Genomic DNA, 22,635 nt, shown 5'->3' with positions numbered 1-22,635 from the left:
GAGAACAAGGATGAGTAAACATTGTATTGTTATTTCAGCAATTTAGATCTTTGTTTTTAGGGTTCAGTTATTCTGGAATGTGCTTTTTTTCCAGCAAACCCAAAGCAAGGCATTTCCTTGCGAGTGTTAGGTCAGTGTTCCATCTTGTCCAGCATGCTGGCCTGTCTGCCAGAAAAATCCTCCAGAAAGAAAAATTTTCTCTTAACCCCATTAAATTAGATTTTGGGCTGTATGCTCTGCCCTGAAATAGGAAGGTTTGCTTCTGCAGGTAACTGGAGTTTTCTAGCCATGTCCACTGCTGAATGTCACTCTCCTTGCTGGTATGAAAATTCCATGCTCTCTGGAGACTCTTGCTTTAGGCATTAATGAGTAATCTGTCAAGCCTTTAATTTTACTCTACTGCTTTTTTTTTCTTTTTTTTTATAAAGGGAGTATGTGTAGTTTTTCACCTTCTGCTCATGTGACTTCTGCAGTCTTGTTACTTTGCTCCAGTTGTCCTGTGGGACCCAAGTAGCCAGGATTTCTTCTTTTCCTTTTAGTTTCTGGACAGCGAAGAGGAAGTGGATGTTTACATAGATACAGATGAAGAGTTTTGTAACGGACGAGTCACCATCTTCAATGGCTCAGGACCACCCTATTTTCACAGCTATCTCTACATGAAGGGTAAGCAGCTTTAGCCAAAACTGTTGTAGGATGGGATCCAGAAAACCTGCTTTCCTCTTCTGTTTCTTCAGAGTCGCTATTTTCCTCTGCTCTTACTTCTCTGTTCACTCTTTTTTCCCCCTCTTATTTCCAGCAAATAAAACAAAGAGCGAGGAGGTGGATGTCAGGGAATTAGACTGAATATCTTTGGCTCTGAGATATGCCCACTTGGTACGGGCTTGCATGACTCATTTTGAACTACAAGACTGAAGACAGTACAAAAATATTTGAGTAATGCATATATTTCTATATTCTGTGTTTGTTTCACTGGTTCTATTTTTCCTCTTTCCAAACTTCAGTACAGTGTTGTTTCTCTCCCTCAGCTCCCTCGTTGCACATAGGAACTGCAGGGGCAACTGAGTGCCCAAGAAGCAGGATCAGAATGGAGAAATGGTCATGGCTGCATGTCTGATGAGATCTTGCTCCCTTGCTTTGCAGGAGGCCTCATGAACCCATGGAGGCGGCGCTGGTGTGTCCTGAAGAACGAGGCCTTCATGTGGTTCCGCACCAAGCAGGAGGCACTGAAGTCAGGCTGGCTCTACAAAAAAGGCGGAGGCATGTCGACGCTTTCACGCCGCAACTGGAAACGCCGTTGGTTTGTGCTTCGAGAATCCAAGCTGATGTACTTTGAGAATGATAGCGAGGAAAAGCTGAAGGGGACAATTGATATCAGAAGGGCAAAGTGAGTGAGGAATTAATCATTTTGATCCCTAGTATTTGCTCTAAATTGATAATGAAGTGTCCGGTGCAGCCAGTTTATCCCTCTACAGGTCTCCTGTAGGGCTAAAGAATCAGAAACATAAGGGAAGGAAAAGATGATTAGAGCTTCTAGTTTTACTCTGGAGGGAGTCTGGAATTATTTGGTAGTCCTTCTTCCAGTCTTGCATTTCATAGTCTGGCAGAAGCTCTTTCAAAGCCATGGATGGAGCCAGACCAGGAGGAGCTAATTAAGTACATACCCCATGCATCCTTCCCTACCCTGGTTCCATCTGTTTCTTGGACTCCCCAGGCATTTCACTGTGATGGTATGAAGCACGCAGCAGGATTTGAATTTGGCAGCAAGTGCTGTGCCTTTTCCTGAGCCTTGAATGTTCTTTTTGCCACCGTAGCCAATTCCTCAGCTCCTGCTGAAGGAAAGGAGAGACTAGTCACCTCTTGGCATTCTGTGGCCCTGTAAAGTGCCAAAAAAAAGTGGCACACCCCACTTTGTAAACAGCCCTCTATATCAACCTCCCAGTTCTCTCTTCTATCCCGTCTGCTGGTGGCTTGAAGAAAATCCATTTAATTCCTTAAGTTCTGGTTTTATAGTAGGTTAACTGTACAGATCTATATGAGGGGACCCTAAAAGTTGTAATGTGTGTTAAAGGAATTTTGTATCTCTGTCAAAGTTGCAATCTATCTGACACAATTTATTCCTGTAAAAGGTTTTCGGCATCTGTCTTGTAATTTGCTGTATTCCAGGGAGATCGTGGACATTCATGAGAAGGAGAATGCCTTGGACATTGTGACAGAAGACAGAGTTTATCACATTGTGGCAGAGTCACCAGAAGATGCCAGGTATAAGAGCGAGTTTTGCTAAGTTTGTTCATTCAGTCTAGATCTGACCCAGCTGCTCATGGGGGAGCCTGGGGAACACAACCACTTCCCTTTTGCTGGAGAAAAGTGGGGATTCATTCCTGAGTGTCACCTACCGTAAGGTACACTTCTGCTTCGGGGACTCCTTGTTGCAGGTACTGAGATGGTAGCTCAGCCTCACAGTCACAGGACTGCCACCTTCTGCACGTGGCTGTGAGCATGCTGAATTCAAGGGTTACTTCAGGAGACACACAAAACCTTAACATAAACTGGAACTTCTAATAGCTGATTTATTTATTAAATGGAATCTTGAATCAAACAAAAAGTCTATTCATGTTGCCTGTAAATGATTGCAAGAGCAGCTGGGTTTTATCCAGGAGACAGAGAAAAGGCTGCGGCTTATCAGAGTCTGTAATGTCATCCGATAAAATCTTCCCAGTGCAAAGCAAACAAATGACTCATGTCCTTCCTTCTTGGCGTCCTGGCCAGGCAGTGGGAATCAGTTGTTTAAGGGCAGGTTGGACAACCTGTTTGGGCTATAGAAAGCCAAGTTAAGAGGTTACTAGCCCTGTCTGCTTATGTCTTCCGCACCATTCTCCCACTCTTACCAAAGCTCTTGCTAGTGTAACTGTTTCCCTTATCTAGTTTAATCTGATTCAGTGAAGTTATTTCGGGTCTGTTATTTCATTTGGTGTAGGGGGAGGAAGGGATAAAGTGTTTGGACACAAATAAATTAACAGAAGTAGACTACAGAGCAACCACATAAATGAGAAACAGACAAATACAAGGGGTAGTAGCCAAAGAGAGAGTATCTTCTTAACTCAGAACCTCCACAATTGGAATAGTCATGCCCTAAGATACCATTACAGAATTGCTAGGACAAGCGTAACCCGAATGTGGGCTCTGTCTGTGCCACAGCAGTCTCTGTTCTGGGGGAGAAGAAAGCACCAACGCTTGCACTAGCAAAGGACAGATGTTGTACAGTCTCCAGTTTGAGAACCCTCCACAAAGTCTAGATGTTTGCTGATCTCACTGGAAGCTGCAGATAAGAATCTGCTTGTTCTGCAACAGAGATTCAGCCTCCAGATATGCCTGTAATGAGAAGCCCTTTCACAGACAAATAACTTCACTCCAAATGAACTTATAAAAACCCCATGATTAATAGAGAGCCATATGACTCTCGAGTTTATGAGTGGATCAGACAGAGCCTAGTCAGGAAGGCTCCCAGGAGTCTCTAGGACTAAGAGTCCCCAAAGATTCCAACTGACCCCGTCTTTACAAACTGCTATATGCTCTTATTCTGCTGACACGTGCTCCCCAGTGAGTCCACCGCCTGCCTGCAGTTTCTTGAATAGCAAGTAGAAAACTGGATTTTGTGGGAGCAGCTGTCAGTGGGTTGGAGAACGTGCACAGAATTTTCATGGATAAATAGGGAGGAAGGAAGATATTAGGGTATGGCATGATCAGCCCAAGAGATGTTTTGCAGCATAGTCTGCAGGAAATTGTGAATGAAGAAATTTTCCCACTGGCAGCTTTCCAGGTTCCTTGATGATATTCCAGAGCTAGTTTCAGTACCCAAATCTTAACTTTGAGTCTGTTTTGATTGCCAGCGGTTGGTTTAATGTCCTGAGCCGAGTACACAGCGCTACGGCACAGCAGCTGAGGGAAATGCAAGATGAACAGGCCAATCCAAAGAATGCTGTGGTGAGTTACTGTGCAACCAGTCCGTGGGCATGTTCAGAGCCATCTGTGTTTAACTATTTTGTGCATGTTTTTCAAGGACATGCAGTGCTGTAGTTCATGAGCAGTAGAAGAAAGTTACACATTTTTTTAAAAAGAAACAGCGAAGCTGATAGAAAAGAGGGTAAGAAGTGAAGATCGTGGCGGCTGTGGTGGGTGTCAACATGATCAACATTGGCTATGTTCTTTGCTTTGCCTCTTGCAGATAAAATGTTTTTGGATGGGATTATGGGACTAGTCTGTGTCAGTTTTCCAGACAGAAGATAAACAGTAGAGAAGAACAATGTATTTATGTATTTCAGGAGTATTGAAATGTGGAGGCAGACCTTAATAATGCTCTCTGAAAATGTGTAGCTCTCTTTCTTGCAGTTCTCTGGAGTCCTTGCACACCTTTTCATGTTGTTTAGGGAGCAAAGGCGACTCACTCATGCCTTTCTCATATGCTCATTGCTACTTAAGCTATTGGAATTCAGAAGAATGCTTTCAGGTTCAATACTATTCACTAAGGAGAATGTCCGTAATTTAAGATGCAAGCAATTCCTGTTACCTGTCTCTTTCACTGTACAGGGAACCCTGGATGTTGGGCTTATTGACTCTGTCTGTGCCTCTGACAACCCTGACAGGTATGTATAGCAATATGGCCATCTCTTAGATTGGAAACTCCCTGACTTATTTTTGTGGGTAGGCCCAGGTTTTGTTTGAAGTTTACATTTGTTTAAACTCCTAAGAATTTATCTCACAAAGAAACTCAGCTAAAAGTCCTTAGTTTCTTCCAAGCTGTGCTACTTTCCAGGCACAAAGTTCACAAGTGTATTGTCTTTGAGTGAAAGTTTCAGTACACGTTTCCATCTGAAGAGTGAGAACAGTGTAATCTAAATGTCAAGAAATTATAGTCTTATCTACTATTAACACTAAATAAAAATGTCCAACAAAAGCAGTACTTCCAGTTTTTCAACAGAGCAATTTCAAGCTAATCTTGTAAATTTAAGGAAAAAAATAAAACAACACATTAAAAACAAACAAACAAACACAGAACAACACACACAAAAAAACAACAACACAACACAAAACAACATGGAATGAATTTAAAAATCTGTACTCCACTTGAAATCTTTGTGATGCAGCAAAGCACAGGCTTTTAGTTCACAGATAAGTTAGCTTCAGAGAAGAGATTATGGAGCATTTCATATCATTTTACATTGACATTTAATTATTTCCTACAGTGTTAACAGGTTCAGCCAGGGCCAAGCTTCTCACTGCAGTACTGAAGTAAAATGTTAGCTATTAAGCTATTTACTTCTGTGCTCTGTTGTTGTTGTTGTTGTTGCTTTTTTTTTTCTCTCCCAGATTGCAGGGACTTTGTGGTTACTAGTTTAGAAAATGCATATCTTGGTAGCAAACTAAGATTTCTTTGAAGCAGAAGTGTTTTGCCCAGCCCGGACTCCTCAGAGTTAATCTGTGTGCCAGTAAAAAAATAAAAATAAAAGGGCACAAATAGTAAGATGAACAGGCAGAATTCCTTCATGAATCTGCTGAGGTACACTCTTCTGGAGTGTCAGTGTTTGAATTATGTTAAGTTCTGAGGAGAATGCTTATTTTTCAACCATGTTTTTATGCAGCTTATTTTTATTTTCCATAGCTTTTTTGTCAGGATCAGCTCATCCTTCCTAAAACCAATCGCAGACCCATTTTAGCTGTCGCTGCTGGGAACTACATTTGCTACTGCATTACTGGTTTTAATAAGTATGAGCAGAACAGCTGTACTAGCCTAGCCCAGTGGTACTAGCACTAGCTCAACCCAATCAGAGGACAGAGCAAAGTCCTGTGCTTACGAACCCAGGACATTTTACAACTGGGCATTAACTAATGAATGTTTTGTAGTCTTTGAAAATAGCTTTTGGAAAGTGTTTAATTCTATCTGTCTGGACTCTGCATTCATCAGTTTGCAGAACAACTGCACAGGGGATGCTCTTAAGAGTTTCTTCACTTCTCTGTAGTTTGTATTCCAAGAATCTTTCTGCAGTGCCTATGGAAAGGTAAAGGACATGGCTTTGGGTGTGCTGTGATTTCAGATATTTGTGTGACTTCGTCTGATTTCTAATGCTTTTATTTTCTGGCAGACCAAACTCTTTTGTGATCATCACAGCAAATCGAGTGATTCACTGCAACAGCGACACCCCTGAGGAGATGCATCATTGGATCTCCCTTCTGCAGAAACCAAAAGGCGAATCTAAGGTTGATGGCCAGGAATTCCTTGTGAGAGGTAAAAGGAAATGCACGCAGTTATGACATGTGAAACTCATCTTCTGTTTGTGATTTGAGTGGGAGGTTTGACTGTAGCTAATCCAAGCTAGTGTTTAGCTGCTCCCAAAACACAACCATTGCCTGCCCCCTCCATTTTCCTGCCTGCTGTTGGCTGCCTCCTGTGCTCTGCTGGCACTGACTCTTGTCTGACTCCACATCAGGTGGGTTCAGAAAGCTAACACTGGAAAAATAAGTATTTCTTTATATGTTTATTTTTCTGGTGTTAGTTCCATAGCCTGTTTCAACATGTTGTCGAGCAAATGCCAGCAGGGAATAGGAGGGAGCATGGCTGCTGCTTGAGAGCAGCTGGCTTAGACCGACTATGACATGACACTGCAGCTTTTGTTTTCAGAAAGCTCTGTTCCTTCTGACACCTGTCATGCTGAGAGGGAGGGAGAGAGATCTTTGTAGGATTGCTGCTGTCCTCAGCTGAACAAACTAACCTGATTCTGATAGACATAGTGAAGTGAGAATAATTCTCTAAGGTTGAGCAAAAGATTTATATTCTGTCTCTAGTTGGAGCTCAGCTGGACATAGAGGCACTGATGCATGAGTAATGTTCGTGCATATAATATAAAATATTCTCCCTTTTTTCTCAAATATTTTTAAATTTCCTCAGTAGTTTTAGCTCGTTACATGTTCTTTAATATACAAAGACACTCGGGTCTCAATCTGTGGAAAGCAAGCATTTTAGCAAATTGCCCTACATCTTCCAGAAAGTATCTATGACGGAATAAAGGTCTGAGAGTGGTCATGGCAAAGCAGGAGTAGAGGAAGAAGAGAGTCACCAAAAAGAGGCAAAGCCTTCTATAATCCAGGTCTTAAACATTTCAAGGAGATTGTCTGATAACCTGTGTTAACATTATCAGCTGGAGTCCCTTAAATTCAAAATACTTAATTGCAAGGCAACAGCTCCTTTTATTTCATTTTGTTCATTAAAGAAAAAAGTCTAAATATTCTTTTGCAAAGTCAGTGTATGTGTTGCACTTCACAGTAAAACATATGGCTATTTGAGAGGCTATTTGAGAACCGCAAAGTCTGTCTCTTTATTTTTTCTTTATATGCAACCTCTGGGATCAGTCCCACGTTCTTTGAACTTTTTGCCTTGTGGGTGGGCATTGCTTTTTACAGCTCTGAATAGAAAACTATCTTTTCAACAGGTTTAGTAACACCGAATGTAATTTTTTCTTTTATAGCACTGAATTTTTTTTTCTGCTTTTTTTTTTCTTTTTTTTTTCCTCTGTGAGGAATCTAAAATGAGAGAGAGAATATTTTCCTGATCATAGGAAGAAGAGATGCATGTAATGCTTACAGATCATTCTACTAGAAGAAATGTACCACCAAACCTCTTCCACCCAGGTTTGGATAGGCATTTGGCATCTCTTTGGAAGAAATGAATTGTAAATGATTTATTCAGATGGCTGTGACTTGTGAGAGAAGCATCCTGGACAGAGAATGCCCTAATGGTGATGTCAAACTAAACCACAGCTCAATGAGAAAACCATACATGGGGCTGAAAATTAGAACAGTTCCATGAAAAAATTGTCTAATTTCTTAGAGTGACTGTGCGGGGTACTGCTCCAGCCGGTAAAGCAGAACTGGCAGGTCCCAGTATGAAGTTTTTGCAGAGAGTTTGAGTTCTGCTCCCAGAGGTAGAGAGCCACCAGGAAGCGACGAGGTTGCTGTTGTGGTGAACTGACGTGCCTGTGTTCCTCTGCTAGGCTGGCTCCATAAAGAGGTTCAGAGCAGCAACAAGATGTCCTCTCTGAAGATGAAGAAACGCTGGTTTGTGCTGACAAACACTGCACTTGATTACTACAAGTCATCCGAGCGCACAGCTGCCAAGCTTGGCACACTTGTGCTCAACAGCCTCTGCTCCGTGGTGCAGCCCGATGAGAGGGTCTTTAAAGACACAGGTAAGAAGAGGAGCAAACAGTAATCAGCAGGTGTTGCATGGGTGGAGTTGCCTGAAGAGGGGAGGGTGCAGGAATGTAATGGTGTGTCTTGCTGAGATACAGTCTTGGTGATTATGGTTGCAAACTTCTTCCCCACACAAACCATATGAGCCTTGCAAAGGACGAGAGAACAGCGTGCAAGTGATGGTAGTTCCCTCACACCTGATGGAGGTGTACAGTGCTTATATTTTTTCACTGAGTAGTGTCACTATTTATCTAAATGTTTTCCAAATAGGTCCGAGTTCTTAATGCTCACATGTAAATACCATCAGCACTAAGTAGCTGCTGTGATATAGCATGAGCTGTGTTTGTCTCTCGGATCAATGTTATTCCCTTAAATAACAGTAATGTCATATACCTCAGTCTTTTTTGTAGCACTCAGCCTGCTAGAACCAAAAGATGACAGGGGCCTATGTTTGCTTTCTGTGCAGTGTGACGCTGTCCTGGTAGGGCAGGGTCTGCCACCATTCTCCACTGCTTGCACCTTGAGTTTGGGATGGAAATGAGCTTGTGAGGCAAGGGGTAAACCCCCCTGACAAAGAAGGTGAAGCTTAGAACAAAACTTGAAATACTGGATTTTTGAGTACTGGAGTTACCTGGGATATTTTTTAAAAGGTCTGGAAGCAAACTGCTAGCAGTGGGATACTGCGGTGTGTTTAGTAAAGTGACATGAGGAAGTTTCTTCTGCTCACTTGCAATAAATCTTCCACATTTGTGATCTCAACAGACACCTAGGGCTGCCTGTAGTGGAGTGAACTGTCATCATCCTGACCTTTTCTCTCAGTTTGTCAACTGCATGATTTTTAAAATTTACGAGAATTGATTTGGCAATGGGACTGGGTGCTTGTGTGTAGGCTGGTCATTTTCTGAGCCATTAATAGCACAGTGTAGCTGAAACCCTGACCGTGGAAGTGAGTTGCCTGGTTGGCCGGAAAGTATTTATGTTACAGTGTGAGCTACTTGTGTCCTGGAAAGCTGTATTTGTGCCAAAACCTGGATTGGGACTTTCCTACTGTGAAGTCCATTTTGGGAACGGGGAATGTTACTGTGTACCCAGTCCATTTTAACCACACACACCACATGTAACTAACAAAGCAGCAAGGGTTTTCCTCAGACAGGCGTTACAGACAAAAAGAGAAGGTAAAATGGAAGCAACTTTAACCTTCTAGATTCTTTGTGTCTCTACAGGCTACTGGAACATAATTGTCCATGGGCGAAAGCACTCCTACAGACTGTACACAAAGCTGCTGAATGAAGCCATGCGCTGGGCCTCTGCCATCCAAGGTGTCATTGACAGCAAAGTTCCCATAGAAACACCTACACAGCAACTCATCCGTGACATCAGGGTAGGTAGCATCATGCTGATTCCCTTGTGGCAACAAACAAGGTTGCTCTCATGGGGTAACCAAAAAGTAAAAGAAACCTAAATGATTGTATAACTAAATAATCGAATCTTATGTGAATTTTATTTTGAATCAGCTTGCTAACTGATCTGCTTGAGTCTAGGCTATAACTGCTGTGCAATTACAAATTGCATGCAGGATTTATACCGTCAAGTATGTGCAAATCTCTGCTGCATCCTTTCCTTTGCCTAAGCATCTTCTGGACACATAAATAGAAACTCTAGCAAATTAAATGTATAATCAGAAGACAGACCAAGAAAGGTATCTAAGAAAAGGGGCTTGCCAGTAAATTGATAGGACCAGTTGATGGAGGCGAAAAGGAAGTGTGTAATAATGGTAACACATCTGAAAACCTGAATTAATTCTCTGCATAACTGATGACTACAGAGGAGTGCAGGGAAATTCCAGTATTGCAGCCTGTCTCTAAAAGGGATGAATTTGAGAAACTTGCCAGCTGAGGTGTCAGTTAGAGGGACTGTGGAACACATCAATAAAACAGAGTGTGAAATATAGCCCAGATCAATTGGCAATAACTCTACAGCTCTAAAGGAACTGAAATGAATTACTGAATTACTACTGGCTGTAGAATGTAACCCTAGGCTATGTGGTCCTAACGTTGAAGAAATGGGAGGCAGCTAATGTGACTAAGCTATAAGAAAAGATTCAGGGGGGATCTGGGGAAATACAAAACAGCCATACTTGGCATATATCCTAAAGGTCTTTGAGGGGATCAGCAAGCATGTGGATGATGGTGATCCTGGTCATAAAGTTTATTTTAATTTCCAAAAAGCTTTGTCAACTTTTTAGCAAAGAAGGAAGGAGGAGGAATCATGCCGTATGTACCTGTTACATGCCTGCTGTAGGCATTAGTCACAAGCTGCATTTGGAATCAAGACCCTGTGCTTGGTGACCCAGTATCGTTATTCTTACATTTTATTTTCAGAAATAATGTACAGAGTAATTTTTATACGTAAATTATTCTTTAGTCACCTCATCCCTCTATGGACCTTCCAGAATATCAATAAAGGTGGTTGATTTGACTCCAAATGTATCAGGACATCTTAGGAATGACTATCCTCATTTGAGGATTTTTTTTTTCCAGGAAAACAGCACAAACTTTGAAGTAGTGGAACAGACATACAGGAGGAACCCAATCTTGCGGTACACTCAGCACCCTTTGCATTCTCCCTTGCTCCCGTTACCATATGGAGATGTTAGTGTCAACTGTAAGTATTTTACCCATATGACAAAATCCACTCTCATTTTAAGGATCAGTGAGGAGCCTGAGCACCACAAAAGTGGTATATAAGCTCTCTTTATGCAGGTGAAGTTCATTTTGGAGCAGTGTATCCCACAGTGTTCAGAGAGAGGGATTAGACCCTTTCTCTTCCCAGAATGTGTGCTTCATCTGCAGCCTTGTGTCTTAGGCACACTGTATCTTATAGTAAAGGGGAGAAGATAGCTTACCATCCATCTGGGGGATGTGCAGCCTGTCTTTATGAGTTGCAACTGGGTCGTAAATGGTGTGTGTGTGTGTGTATCAACACAGAGACACCTTATGTTGGGAAATGTTATTTCTGGTAGGAAACTCTTCCTCTGAGAGATGCATCAAAGGATGTCAATTGAAGTGTCAGTAGCAGAGGTTATGTAGCAAGTCAATAGATAAGTAGAACAAGCTGCCAGGACCAACTGGTCACCTACGCAAAGGAGCTTAGGAGGGCAGTAGTTGAATTATTAATAACAACAAGCAATATCTCTCTTTTTAATAATAACAAATTCTTTTGTACAACACGTTCAGTATTGTAAGGTTCCCAAAGTGTCTTAGGAGCACAAACATACCAGACAAGAAAGACTAAATGATATACAATGTGCACATTTGTGGTAAAGGCAGACAGCAGGGAAGCAGGAAGGTCAATGCCTGACTCTTTAAGAGGTCTATAATAGCTTCCATGACCTCCCAGAGATGCCAGATGGTTTGTTTTTGACCATATGGGATGAAGCAATATTGGAGTTGCTCTGCTTTGGACTAGCAGGTAGAGGAAACTGCCTGTAATTTGCCATGTTCTGAGCATGGTTTCAGGAAGTCATCAAACTTACCTTGGGGTTGGAGAGGGAAGGACTGAACATAAAAGAATGGTGCCCAGAAAAACAGGCAAGAGTCTTTCCTGTTCTGTGTGTGCTAAATTTTCCCTGTTGTTCAAAAACTTTTTTTGGGGGGGGGAAGTAAAATGGATAAGAATAGGTTGGCACTTGGGATCAGTTTGTCACTATTGTTTTTTTCCTTTAACTGAACTAGATTTCAACACTAATTTCCTTTAAAAACATTATTCTCCTTTTCTGTACAGGATATCCAAAAATGGATTTGCAATGGTGACAAGTTAGATGTTGGTAAATACTAATTAAAACTACATTTACACATGTAAAAGGGAAGCATTAATGAATTTTGAGTAGAAATTTAGGTTCAAGAGATGAGCTAATGCAGATTCTCAGGTTGCTGTTCTTCCATCACAGACTATACTATAGTTGTTCGTCCTACTGCTGGGCCAGTAGGAAATGGGGGAGATTCTTACCTGATGTCACCTTTATGATCATTCCTCAGTGCAACAAGAGAAGGGTTACAGCAGCTTACAGGATGAAGCAGTGAAGATCTTTAACTCCCTTCAGGAGATCGAGACGGTGTCTGACCCCATACCAATTATCCAAGGCATTCTGCAGACCTGCCATGATCTAAAGCCCCTTCGTGATGAAGTGTATTGTCAGCTCATCAAACAAACTAATCACATGCCACATCCCAACAGTACTGGGAACCTGCACCACTGGCAGCTGATGTCATGTATGAGCTGCACTTTTCTGCCAAGTAGAGGAATCCTTCGTTACCTCAAGTTCCACCTGAGAAGGTAAAAGCCCTTTTAATTTGCATTGTTTCCTTTGTCCCTACTTACCTTCCACTGCCTGGTGTAGTTGTGTGTCTCACCCTCCTCCTGTGCACATCTTTCGGTAGTGTTACAGCCTCCCACCCTTGTGCACAAATCTTGCTACCAGCTGTTCTGGTGTATTCAAACCCTGTCCCCCTTGCTACCCATCCGTGGTGTCAAAAGGATGTGGAAAATAAGGCTACCTACACAGAATACCATGAAACTGTGTTAAAGTGGATTTACAGCTGATCACCTACTGCTTACTAATGTCCCTATAAACATTCTCAGCCTGCAGGAAAGGTGAGAAACACACTTCATATTCACTGAAGTAGGTACTGCCTTGCAGCAACCACAGGCAAAATGTGTGTACTGTGGAGTAGCAGATATACCCTAAATCCAATTTACTGTTTTTCAGTGTTTGTTTGCTTAACGAAGCATGTAAGGCTTACAATTTGTATTTCTAATCTGCTTTAACCTCCAATTTTCATGAACTAAATTGTTTACATTCTTCCCAATTTATGTTCAGCATCTAAAGCAACTTTCTGAAGAGGTCTGCATTGGAACTAAGCTGCAGTTATGTAGCTTCACTCCATTCATTAATGATAAAAAAAGGCATATAAAGTCTATTTGATTCCTTCCAAGTGAGGAGAGAGTGAGTTGAAATTCATGCAAATACACAAAATAGCTGAATCTTTCAGACATCCAAGGCCTGGTTCTAAAAGATGCTGAGCAATACTCCATGTTGCCTTTGCATGTTTTTATCACTGGAGTTGCATGTACTGTTATACTTTAAAACTTCTGGCCTTGGAGAGAAGAGAACATGTATGAGCATCTACTTTCTACCTTCTTGAAAATGTTTCTGAAAAACACTATAAAAATTCCTCAAGCACATCCAGCAAGTAAAAAGAGATAATTGAGAATAAATTTTAAAAGCTTATATTTGATTCCATACTTTTTAATCTTAATTTTGTGAATTCAGATAGTTAATCCTCCTATCTTCAGCCAGTACTAAACTCTTGGAAGTTTGAACTTCTGATTTCATATGGTGCTGACAAATGGCACTGAAGTGACTTTGGAGTGACTAGTGAAAGCAGGTTCTATGGTTTGGGAAATAACTGGGATCATTCATCTGGTGATTGCGTTTGACATCCATACTGAATTCCCTGCCTACAATATTCCAAGTTACATGGCAATAAGCTTGTTTTCTGTTTCACTGTGTAATGGCTTTTTTGCTTCTCTTTACAATTAGGGTAAAAGATCTCTTTCCAGGCTCAGAAATAGACAGATACGCACAATTCATCAGTGATTCTCTGAAGAGGACAAAGACAAGGGAGTTTGTACCCTCCCAGGAGGAAATACAGGCTCTTCTCACCCGTGAAGAAATGACCACAACAGTATACTGCCATGGCGGTGGCTCCTGTAAAATCACCATCAATTCCCACACGAGCGCTGGGGAGGTAATGCATTTACTAATTAACTAGATCTAAGCACACCTCTGTGTCTAGGTACTGAGCCTGCTGAAGGGACTCCTTTTCCCCATTCATCTCCAATTTTTCAGGGTTTAGGGAATGTATTCCTCTATATTCTTTCCTGGGAACATGATTTGACTACTGTCAGAGGTGGGCTTAGTAGACTGTGGTCTGATGTAGATTGGTAGTTCCTATGACCTAAGCCAAGCCACACTGGCTTCCATCACCCCATCCAGCTCTCAGCAGTTTATCTCCATTCTGTTCTTTTCTGCTGGTGGTAGCATTTGTCCATCTGCACAGCCAGTGATTCCACTAGCTCAGAAACACAAAATATTTGTTTATTTTCCTTTCTTTTTTCCAAGAAGCTAACTTAAGAAAGTGTGTAACGCCAACCCTGTGATCTGTCTCTGATGTTTGCAGGTGGTTGAAAAGCTGATCCGAGGCTTAGCAATGGAGGACAGCCGCAACATGTTTGCTCTCTTTGAACATAATCAGCAGGTGGATCGTGCTGTTGAGAGTCGAGTGATTGTGGCTGATATCTTGGCCAAATTCGAAAGGTAGAAGAATGTTTTATGGAACCGTTGCTTTAACTCCTAGCTGGTTAAGTGAGAGTACCATCAGGTAGTTTTATCCAAAGTAGCTGTTGTGTTTCAAGAGTTCACTTTGGTGTGAACTTCTCTTTGGTAAGGTTCAAGTGCTCTTTTTTACTATGTGGAAAACTATGTTCACATCTGTTTTGGTGAAAAAGAAGCATTACTTATCAGGCTTGTCTGGACAAAATTAGTAGTGCCTTTATCAAATAGTAATGGTTTCCTACCCGAGCTCAGAGAATGGTTAAGTCACGTAACTGTGTTGATCATTCTCTTTCTCTGAAAGGGGAATACTGTCTCATGGCTTGTTTGTGGTAGGACAAGTGAATTATTACATAATGTCAATGTATTTAGAAGTACCAACAGCTATCTGCAGATTGGAGCAGCTTATAAAATGAAGCGCCATCAAACCAAGGTATTTTCTGGCATAGTAACTTGTGCCATTGCGATGAATGGGGCAGGTTAATATGGGCTACACAAGCAAACACTATCTGTAAGCTCCTTGACCAACGAAGTGATATAACATGAAAGCGTTAAGAAATGATACGGGTGCTGCTTTTCACATTTTTGGAACTGTAATTTTGTAGCCACCAGTGTTTGCTTTGATGTTTGTGTAGACATTTCTGAGCTGCAAACAGTGACTCTTCCTTGCACAGTTTATGAATGTGAACCCTACTTAGGGACCATCTCAGCAATATAAGTTTCAATGCTTCTTCCTTTGAAGTAATTGGCTTCATCACCACTAGTCACACATGAAAATTAATCTATTTGGATAAATGATTCAGGGTACTCAACTCAGTGCCCTCTACGAAAATGTCTTTATATCAACTAGCTTTGATAACATCTTGTCAATTTACCTCATAATAGCTTCATCAGAAGAGAGAGCAAAGATTTAAGTGGGCATAGAAAAGCAGCTCTAATTTGTTACTCTGGACTGTGATTTTGTGGCTAGGCATATAAAGAAAGCAGTAATTTGTAGAGAAAGCTGCCATTGCCATTGCCTATTTTATATTGGTTCTGAAGACAAAAATAAAATTGTTATAAATGGTGGCAAGATTGATGCTTTTCACAATCACAAGACTACACAGAAACAATATATTAAAAATGGGAAGCACTTTGTGTCCTCCCCATAACTCTTGCATTTATATAGAACTATTGATCCAATTTTTTTTATCTGATAAGAACTTTGGGTCCTGCTGAATCAAAGCATGAGGTGACTCAGAGAAAAAAATTGAATCCACCAGAAAAGTCTGCTGCACAAAGATTGCCCTGGTAAACAGGGTAGTTCTGTATGCTTTCTGTTTCAGAAATCCAGAGGAACTTTTATATCACGAGTTGCACTGTGGACATCCCAGTACCATGGTCCTTCTGGTTACTGTTTTTTTTTTCCTCTCTTATTCTCTTTCCTATCTTACAGACTTGCTGGCTCTGAGGAAGAAGAGGAAGAAGGACAATGGCAGCTATATTTTAAACTTTACTGCTTCTTGGATATTGAGAATGTTCCCAAAGATGGAGTGGAGTTTGCTTTCATGTTTGAGCAGGTAAGCTGGCAGTGGGAGAATGATTTAGTTTCCAGGGTAGCAGAAGTACACCAGAGTAAACAGAAAACTGGTTTACCTTCACACTAGAAGTGTGAATGCTGGTCTGAACAGAAGAATTTATTGTCTCAGACTTTTGCCTGGAATCTAACAAACAGATACACAGAGAAATTCTCGAAGGAATAGGAGTATTGGAACAAAAGCAAGAAAAATTAACAGAGGCTTTCAAAAACTGAAGCACCAATTATAATAAAATGCTTTTAGAATTCATCTTTAATTTTGAAAGATACGGAAATTTAGATAATAGTTTAAGATGATCCTCTAAAGTAGTTGCTTGCAGAATGCAGGTGTAAAGAAAATTGAAAAATCTAGCTGTATGCTGGATCCAGCTTACAAGAATAGTCAAACCTTGGGGTGTTATGGGAATTGACAAAGAAAATTATCTTTCAGGCAATTTCTCCTGATTAATAGGCACCGGAATACAGTACTATAACAAAAAGAAAAGAGAATGTTGTTGACAATAGTTTGCTGACTAATTTTTTTTTAAGTCAGTATAGTTTGTAGCAACATGATGCTTGTTAGGCCAGAGATCACACTGGTATGAAATAACCCCGCAATTAGGGATGCAAAAGTAAACTGAGTGGAGTAGCCAGCTGTGTGATTCAACCCATCTTTGTTACTTCTAATGAACACTATGATCTTGCCTCAGAATATGATATCTGTTGAAATTTAATTAATATGTGTTCAAGGGGTCAGTGTCATGAAGATTAAAACTGGCTGTTGATCAAGTTGTTGGCACGTACATCACACAGACAACTGTTCCCCAAGAGGACTTTCTTGAAATGAAGATTAAGTATTGTTAACTAAATGTCTAGGAAACAGTCAGGAACAGGACACAGTACTCTGTGGAAACTCAGTTGTACCAAAATCCCAACTGACAAGGCTTTCGGTCTAGACAGCTTTCACTAGCAAAGGTTGGTAGAAAAGAAGTAACAGGAGAGCAGGAGTTATTGAGATATTCATTTCACATTTTTTGATGTGTGATGGACGCAGTAAAAAAAAATAAAAAAAATTATATATATATTATAATAATAATACATTTCACAGAAAAGCAAGCAAAGGAAGCAAGAAGACTGGGGGAGGCACCAGATGAAAGAGGAGGAGGTGAAAGGTGCTGGTGTGCAATGAGGCTGAGGTTGAATGTCTTGAGTTTGTTGCATCCAACTTTATCTGTAATTGAATATAATCTCCACACAGGAGCTGCAGCTGGTAGAGCACTAAACAAATTGTCTCAGTTTCTGGCTCTCCTATATGTTACAGATCTAAAGGATCTGTTAAAGGCCTAAAGGTCCTTCAGAGTTGTCCTTTCTGTCCAAGCTTGCAGAAAGACGCATTCCCTCCCCAGTCTGCTCATCCACCAGTTACAGACTTTGAATTCTTTATTATAATGTGTGCTTTGACCTCCTGAATTAGGTCTTTCCTGCAGGGATTGGCTTTCTATTATGGCAAATACCATAAGAATCCCTACATGGACCCAGATATGAATAAAGTGTGTTTCTGCTTTCTAATGACTTGTGGGTGTTTTTTGGTTTTTTTGTAGGCTCATGAAAGCCTCATAGATGGTCATTTTCCTGCACCAGAGGACACCCTGCAGCGCCTAGCAGCGCTACGGCTGCAGTACCTTCATGGGGATTATTCTAAAATAAGTTGGACCCTTGATGGGATCTACCCAGTTAACAGACTAAAATCCAAAATACTGCAGTCAACAAAGAGCAGTGGCACCACCAGTCACACTCTGGAGAGGAGGCGGACCAGCTTTCTTGAAGGGACATTGAAACGTAGCTTCAAGACAGGCTCTGTAAAGAAGCAGAAGGTAGAAGAGGAGCAAATGATGGAGATGTGGGTGAAGGAAGAGCTGTCAGCTGCTCGTGCAAGCATAGCACAGAAATGGACCAAGCTGCAGGGACTCTCTCAGCATCAGGCCATGGTGAAATACATGTCCATCGTAAAGGAGTGGCCAGGTTATGGGTCAACCCTCTTCGATGTTGAGGTGAGAGATAACATAATCTCATTTAACTACTGCCAAGGAGAGGCATCAGCCTGTAGAATAGATACAGCTATATATATTATATTGCTCAGCAGCAGAAGGGAATTTCAGGAATTGGCTGCATTTTGTCGTAATAAGCTGAGAGTAAGCCTGTAGTAACACATATACAAAAAGTTGTGATGCAGAAAGCAGTAGATTTGGGGAAACTTTTCTGGGCTTAAGAAGATGGTAGCTAGTAGAAGTGGAAGTAAAATGAAGCCATATCGTCCTTCACGGCAAAAAGCACAACCCTGTTCTGTAGCAATGTGACAGAAACCACTCAAACTGGGTCTCTTAGACTGCTGGGATTAGCCTGCTACTGCAGGAATCCACAGCTCCAGTTTTTTTCATTTCTGTTGCTGCCTAGATGGATTACCATGGGACGTTGCTTGCCCTTACTCTATGATCTGTAAAATAATGAGGAGAATCTTAACTTCCTAAATCTCTTTAAAATCTGATAAGTGTTAAGTACTATAATTATTTATTACTCAAATGGTATTTACGCACAGCCACGTCACTTCTAAATCTTAGCAGAGGAGTGCCTACAAGATTCCTTCTGTAGACATACTATTTTTATATTGGCCTGGAGAAATTAAATGCCCTACAGGAGCCAGAAAAGGAGGGCTTTTCCTTGAATCAAAGATGATTTGATACTCCACTGCATTTAAGCAAAATTTCGTGTTTCTGTTTTCTGCAGTGCAAGGAGGGTGGATTTCCAAATGATCTTTGGCTTGGAGTCAGCACAGAGAATGTGTCTGTCTACAAGCGCGGAGACCCTAAACCACTAGAAACTTTCCAGTACGAGCACATTGTTTTCTTTGGAGCTCCACAACCTAACACCTTCAAAATTACAGTGGATGAGAGAGAAATGTTCTTTGAAACGTCCCAGGTATGTGAAAGCACGAGACTTGTTATATGTGCAGTTTTACTAGCGCTCCAGTAAAGCTCTGATTTCTAAGGACAAGACAAGGTTATAGGCAAGAACTTCTGCTGAAGGGACAGGACAGCCAAAGAAAAAGATGAAGGGACCTTAAACCTAAAGGGTTGAGGTGTCTGTCTTGAATACAGAGATACACATAAAAAAGAATGATGCTGTTTAAAAAGTGAAGGAGGTTGAGTGTCTCCCATGGCACTCGGAATTTCAAATTTTGGGTGCTCATGAGTGTGCATCCTGTCAGTTACTTCATTCCCTTCCAGTTTATAAATGTGGAGTTCACAAAATCAGAAAATAAAAATTTTTAGTAGCGTTAAAGGTGCTTTTCTTTGAGCTACAAGCCAGAACACACACTTGTCAAGTACTAAGAGGTGCTGCTGTAAGATCACAGCTCTCTCCCACCAGAATCACAGTCCTAACTGCTGTTAACTCTATCCTGAATGTACCTCAGAGGAAACTTAGGTCTTTTTATGCACAGTGTGCACGATAAAGAACATGCTAGAGTAATCTAGAGAGGCATATATATGTTTCAAAAATGCTTGCAAATATGACAATGAATTCTGCTGTTTATGGGTAAAAAAATACTCTCCCCAGTTAGTCTACCACTGTATTTCATTTGATATCGTCCCTTTCTTGTGTTGGGAAAGACTGGAACCAGTCATTCTCAATTTGTCTTTCCCAGGCAGCCCAGGATTTTGTGGAGTTCTGCCATATCCTTCTGTCAGCTTTTTTCCATATCGAAAAATCACATTCTTTTTAACGTTTATTTGTAAAGAAGCCATTGCATACCTGTTACTGACCTTGCTTTCATTTCCCATATCTTTCCTGTGTATAGTGGTAATGACTCCAGCTCTTTCATGCTTATCCTTACTGTCATGTTCACATTAACATTGCATGCAAAATTTACAGTGCCGTGAGTTTGGACAAGGGGAAACTTTTTCTGCAAAATGTCTGGTATACATCAATGGAAGAAGGTTTTTGATGTGCTTATCCCAGTATTATGTTCTTTTTCTAGGTGGGTGAGATAATAAAGATCATGAAAGCATACATCAACATGATAGTGAAGAAACGCTGCAGCGTCAAATCAGCCACCAGTGTGGACAGTCACGCTAGCGTCTGGACTAGGTGATATGAACGAACTGCCACGAGAGAGAGGCAGTTGTTTAATGATTGGTATTTGCAACTTGCCAGCACAAGTGTAGCAAAGATGTTTATAAGAACTCCACTTGACTGACTACTGTATTTAAGACCTGAAGTGGCATCTGCAGTACCGTAGGATTTGCACCTCTGCCCAAAGACATTGAACAGTAACAACTGTTGTTGTTGTTAAATATTAACAGCCCAAAACTTGTTTTCCCTTGCTTGTCTGATGAACAATGTACCTTAAAGAAGCAAAGTCAGAAGCATCCTCCTTCTGCCTGTCCCCTCTGCTGCTTTCACAATTACCTGTCATACTGGCAGAAAATATCACAAGAATCTGCACTACAGGAGGCAGAGTTAAGCTTCCTTATGAATTTCCAACATGCAAACATCTGGGATCAGGGGATCACAGCACAGTCTGCTAAGAGAATATTTGTTTTTTATTTATTTTGTAGGCAGCTCCAAAATAAGTCACTCTGGAGTTTTCTCTTCAGGATATACTAATGATCTCATCTGGTCTTAAAACAAAATGCCTTTTTGTAATTCAAGCCAAACAGTCCAATGAAGAGGTCAAACCCTACATGAGAGACCATTAAACAAACAAAGACACTTGAGGGGAGTTGTTACCTTCTAACAGAAGTTCACAGGTACATGACTGTAAAAAATGGCACTTTAAGTAAAAATTTCTAAATACTCGAACATAGAAGAAAATCGTGCAGAATAGTACCACTGAAATATATCATCAGGTACCATTTTGGTAATTCTGTGTAGCACCTGTTACCTAAAAATTAATGATTGTCTTTTCCCCGGTACAGCCCAGAAGACAAGATTGATTTAGTTGCATTACCAGAGAAGCTGTTCCTCACAAAGTCCAGGTTTCAGATGGAGGTCAGAGGTTTTTATGGCCAGCAGCCTACCTGCATTAAGTTCCGTATTTCTCTAGATGGGATTTTAGGATGACTGGAACCCCTGAACGTTAACTTTAAATGAACAGTTTCATACTGAGTGAAGAGATGCCTAGATAAATTCTTATAGGCAATAATTCAATTCCTTTGTACTACTGTAAGCAGATGCCAAGTCCTTCATTCTCTGCTGAGTTCTAATTGGAACTGCTCCCATCACTGAATCTCCATATCCCCTTCCAGTCTCTCTTAGGTCCCTAGACATCAGCAAATATATATATATCAAAAAAACAATGCTTCTTGGAGGTTTTTATAGTCATCTGCAATTTGAAGAAGCAATTTTTTTTTCCTTGTCAATGAAAGATGACAGTCATCTTCAGTCTCCTGAATTCATTGTTTAAAACAATATTTGGTATTGTTAGTCGCATCACAAATTGGTTGCATTGGCAATCAAGAAACCTTGTGGCTAGGCTGTCATTTTCTACAACCCCTGTCAAGTCTTGGGGTCCCGAAATGTAAAGGCCCTTTCAGTTTCCTAATGAAACTGTAGAGTTGTGTGTGTGATGTGGACCTTGTTGCAGGTTTGTTTAAAATCAGATGTTTGTATTTCTGAAGAAGTGGCAGCTTAAGGCCTGTTAGCTATAAAATAGAAATTTCATAGACAAGAAAACTAGGAGTCAGTATGCAACAGGTTCAGTTTAAATTAAACTTCAAGTTGTGCCATTTCACTAATACTGTCATGTAACACTACAGATTTGAGGCTGACAATGCAAGAAAAAACACAGTGCCTAATCTGTGCTTTTCTCTCACAATACACTGCAGCATGTGCAAACACCCTGTCCACCTGCCACACATCCAGCCTAAGAGGATAGCCACTACTGTATATCGTACTTTCAACTGGAGTTTTGCCTTAAATAGCTTTACCGAAGGATCGTACAAACATCCACTTTTTATCACAAAGAATAAAAAGATGGCCAGGTCACAAGTGAGAGAGAACAGGAATGCAGAGGCAACCTGAAAAGTAACACTTTGTGTTGGTCCATACACTGACTAGATCTCTTTATGTATCACAATAGCCTTGATTATCCCTGTCCTAACTCTGCACTATTTCTGTTCTGGCTCTTGGGTTGCTGCAGGCAGCTTGAACCCACTTGGGAATGTAACTCCCGTTTAGTATTTGTTGTAATTTTGCTCATTTCTATTACAGAATTCCTTCCGCTGTCTTTTTTAATTTGTAACTGGCTTTACAAGATGAAAGTTTAATAAATTATTGGATTGCACAGGCTGTATTCACTCTCAGACATTGCGTGCTCACGTTAAGGTGTTTAGTCAGCGATCTAATACTCCGAACTTGTAAGTATAAAGGAGGCATCAACGGCATG

General features: G+C 40.9%; 1 protein-coding gene across 4 annotated transcripts in view; it reads left to right on the top strand.

Annotated features, from left to right (window-relative positions):
* The window catches only part of LOC308198550 (unconventional myosin-X-like), an 85,753-nt gene extending 63,215 nt beyond the window's left edge, over positions 1-22,538 (top strand). For all 4 annotated transcript variants that reach the window (XM_080601135.1, XM_080601133.1, XM_080601136.1 and 1 more), the window contains 16 exons: positions 540-663; positions 1,141-1,384; positions 2,164-2,259; positions 3,888-3,981; positions 4,585-4,640; positions 6,138-6,280; positions 8,043-8,237; positions 9,465-9,622; positions 10,782-10,905; positions 12,279-12,576; positions 13,844-14,051; positions 14,484-14,620; positions 16,071-16,194; positions 17,792-18,241; positions 18,975-19,166; positions 20,227-22,538. In XM_080601135.1, coding sequence (XP_080457261.1) covers positions 540-663; positions 1,141-1,384; positions 2,164-2,259; positions 3,888-3,981; positions 4,585-4,640; positions 6,138-6,280; positions 8,043-8,237; positions 9,465-9,622; positions 10,782-10,905; positions 12,279-12,576; positions 13,844-14,051; positions 14,484-14,620; positions 16,071-16,194; positions 17,792-18,241; positions 18,975-19,166; positions 20,227-20,340 — 2,757 coding nt within the window. In that variant the 3' untranslated portion in view covers positions 20,341-22,538. The remainder of the gene's footprint in view (positions 1-539; positions 664-1,140; positions 1,385-2,163; positions 2,260-3,887; positions 3,982-4,584; positions 4,641-6,137; positions 6,281-8,042; positions 8,238-9,464; positions 9,623-10,781; positions 10,906-12,278; positions 12,577-13,843; positions 14,052-14,483; positions 14,621-16,070; positions 16,195-17,791; positions 18,242-18,974; positions 19,167-20,226) is intronic.
* The last annotated feature ends 97 nt before the right edge of the window (positions 22,539-22,635 follow it).

The sequence above is a fragment of the Anser brachyrhynchus genome, assembly GCF_964034855.1.
Source record: "Anser brachyrhynchus genome assembly, chromosome: 7".
NCBI classification, from domain to species: Eukaryota; Metazoa; Chordata; class Aves; order Anseriformes; family Anatidae; genus Anser; species Anser brachyrhynchus.
The sequence above is the reverse complement of the archived record's forward strand: the minus strand, read 5'-3'. Positions and strand labels throughout refer to the sequence as shown.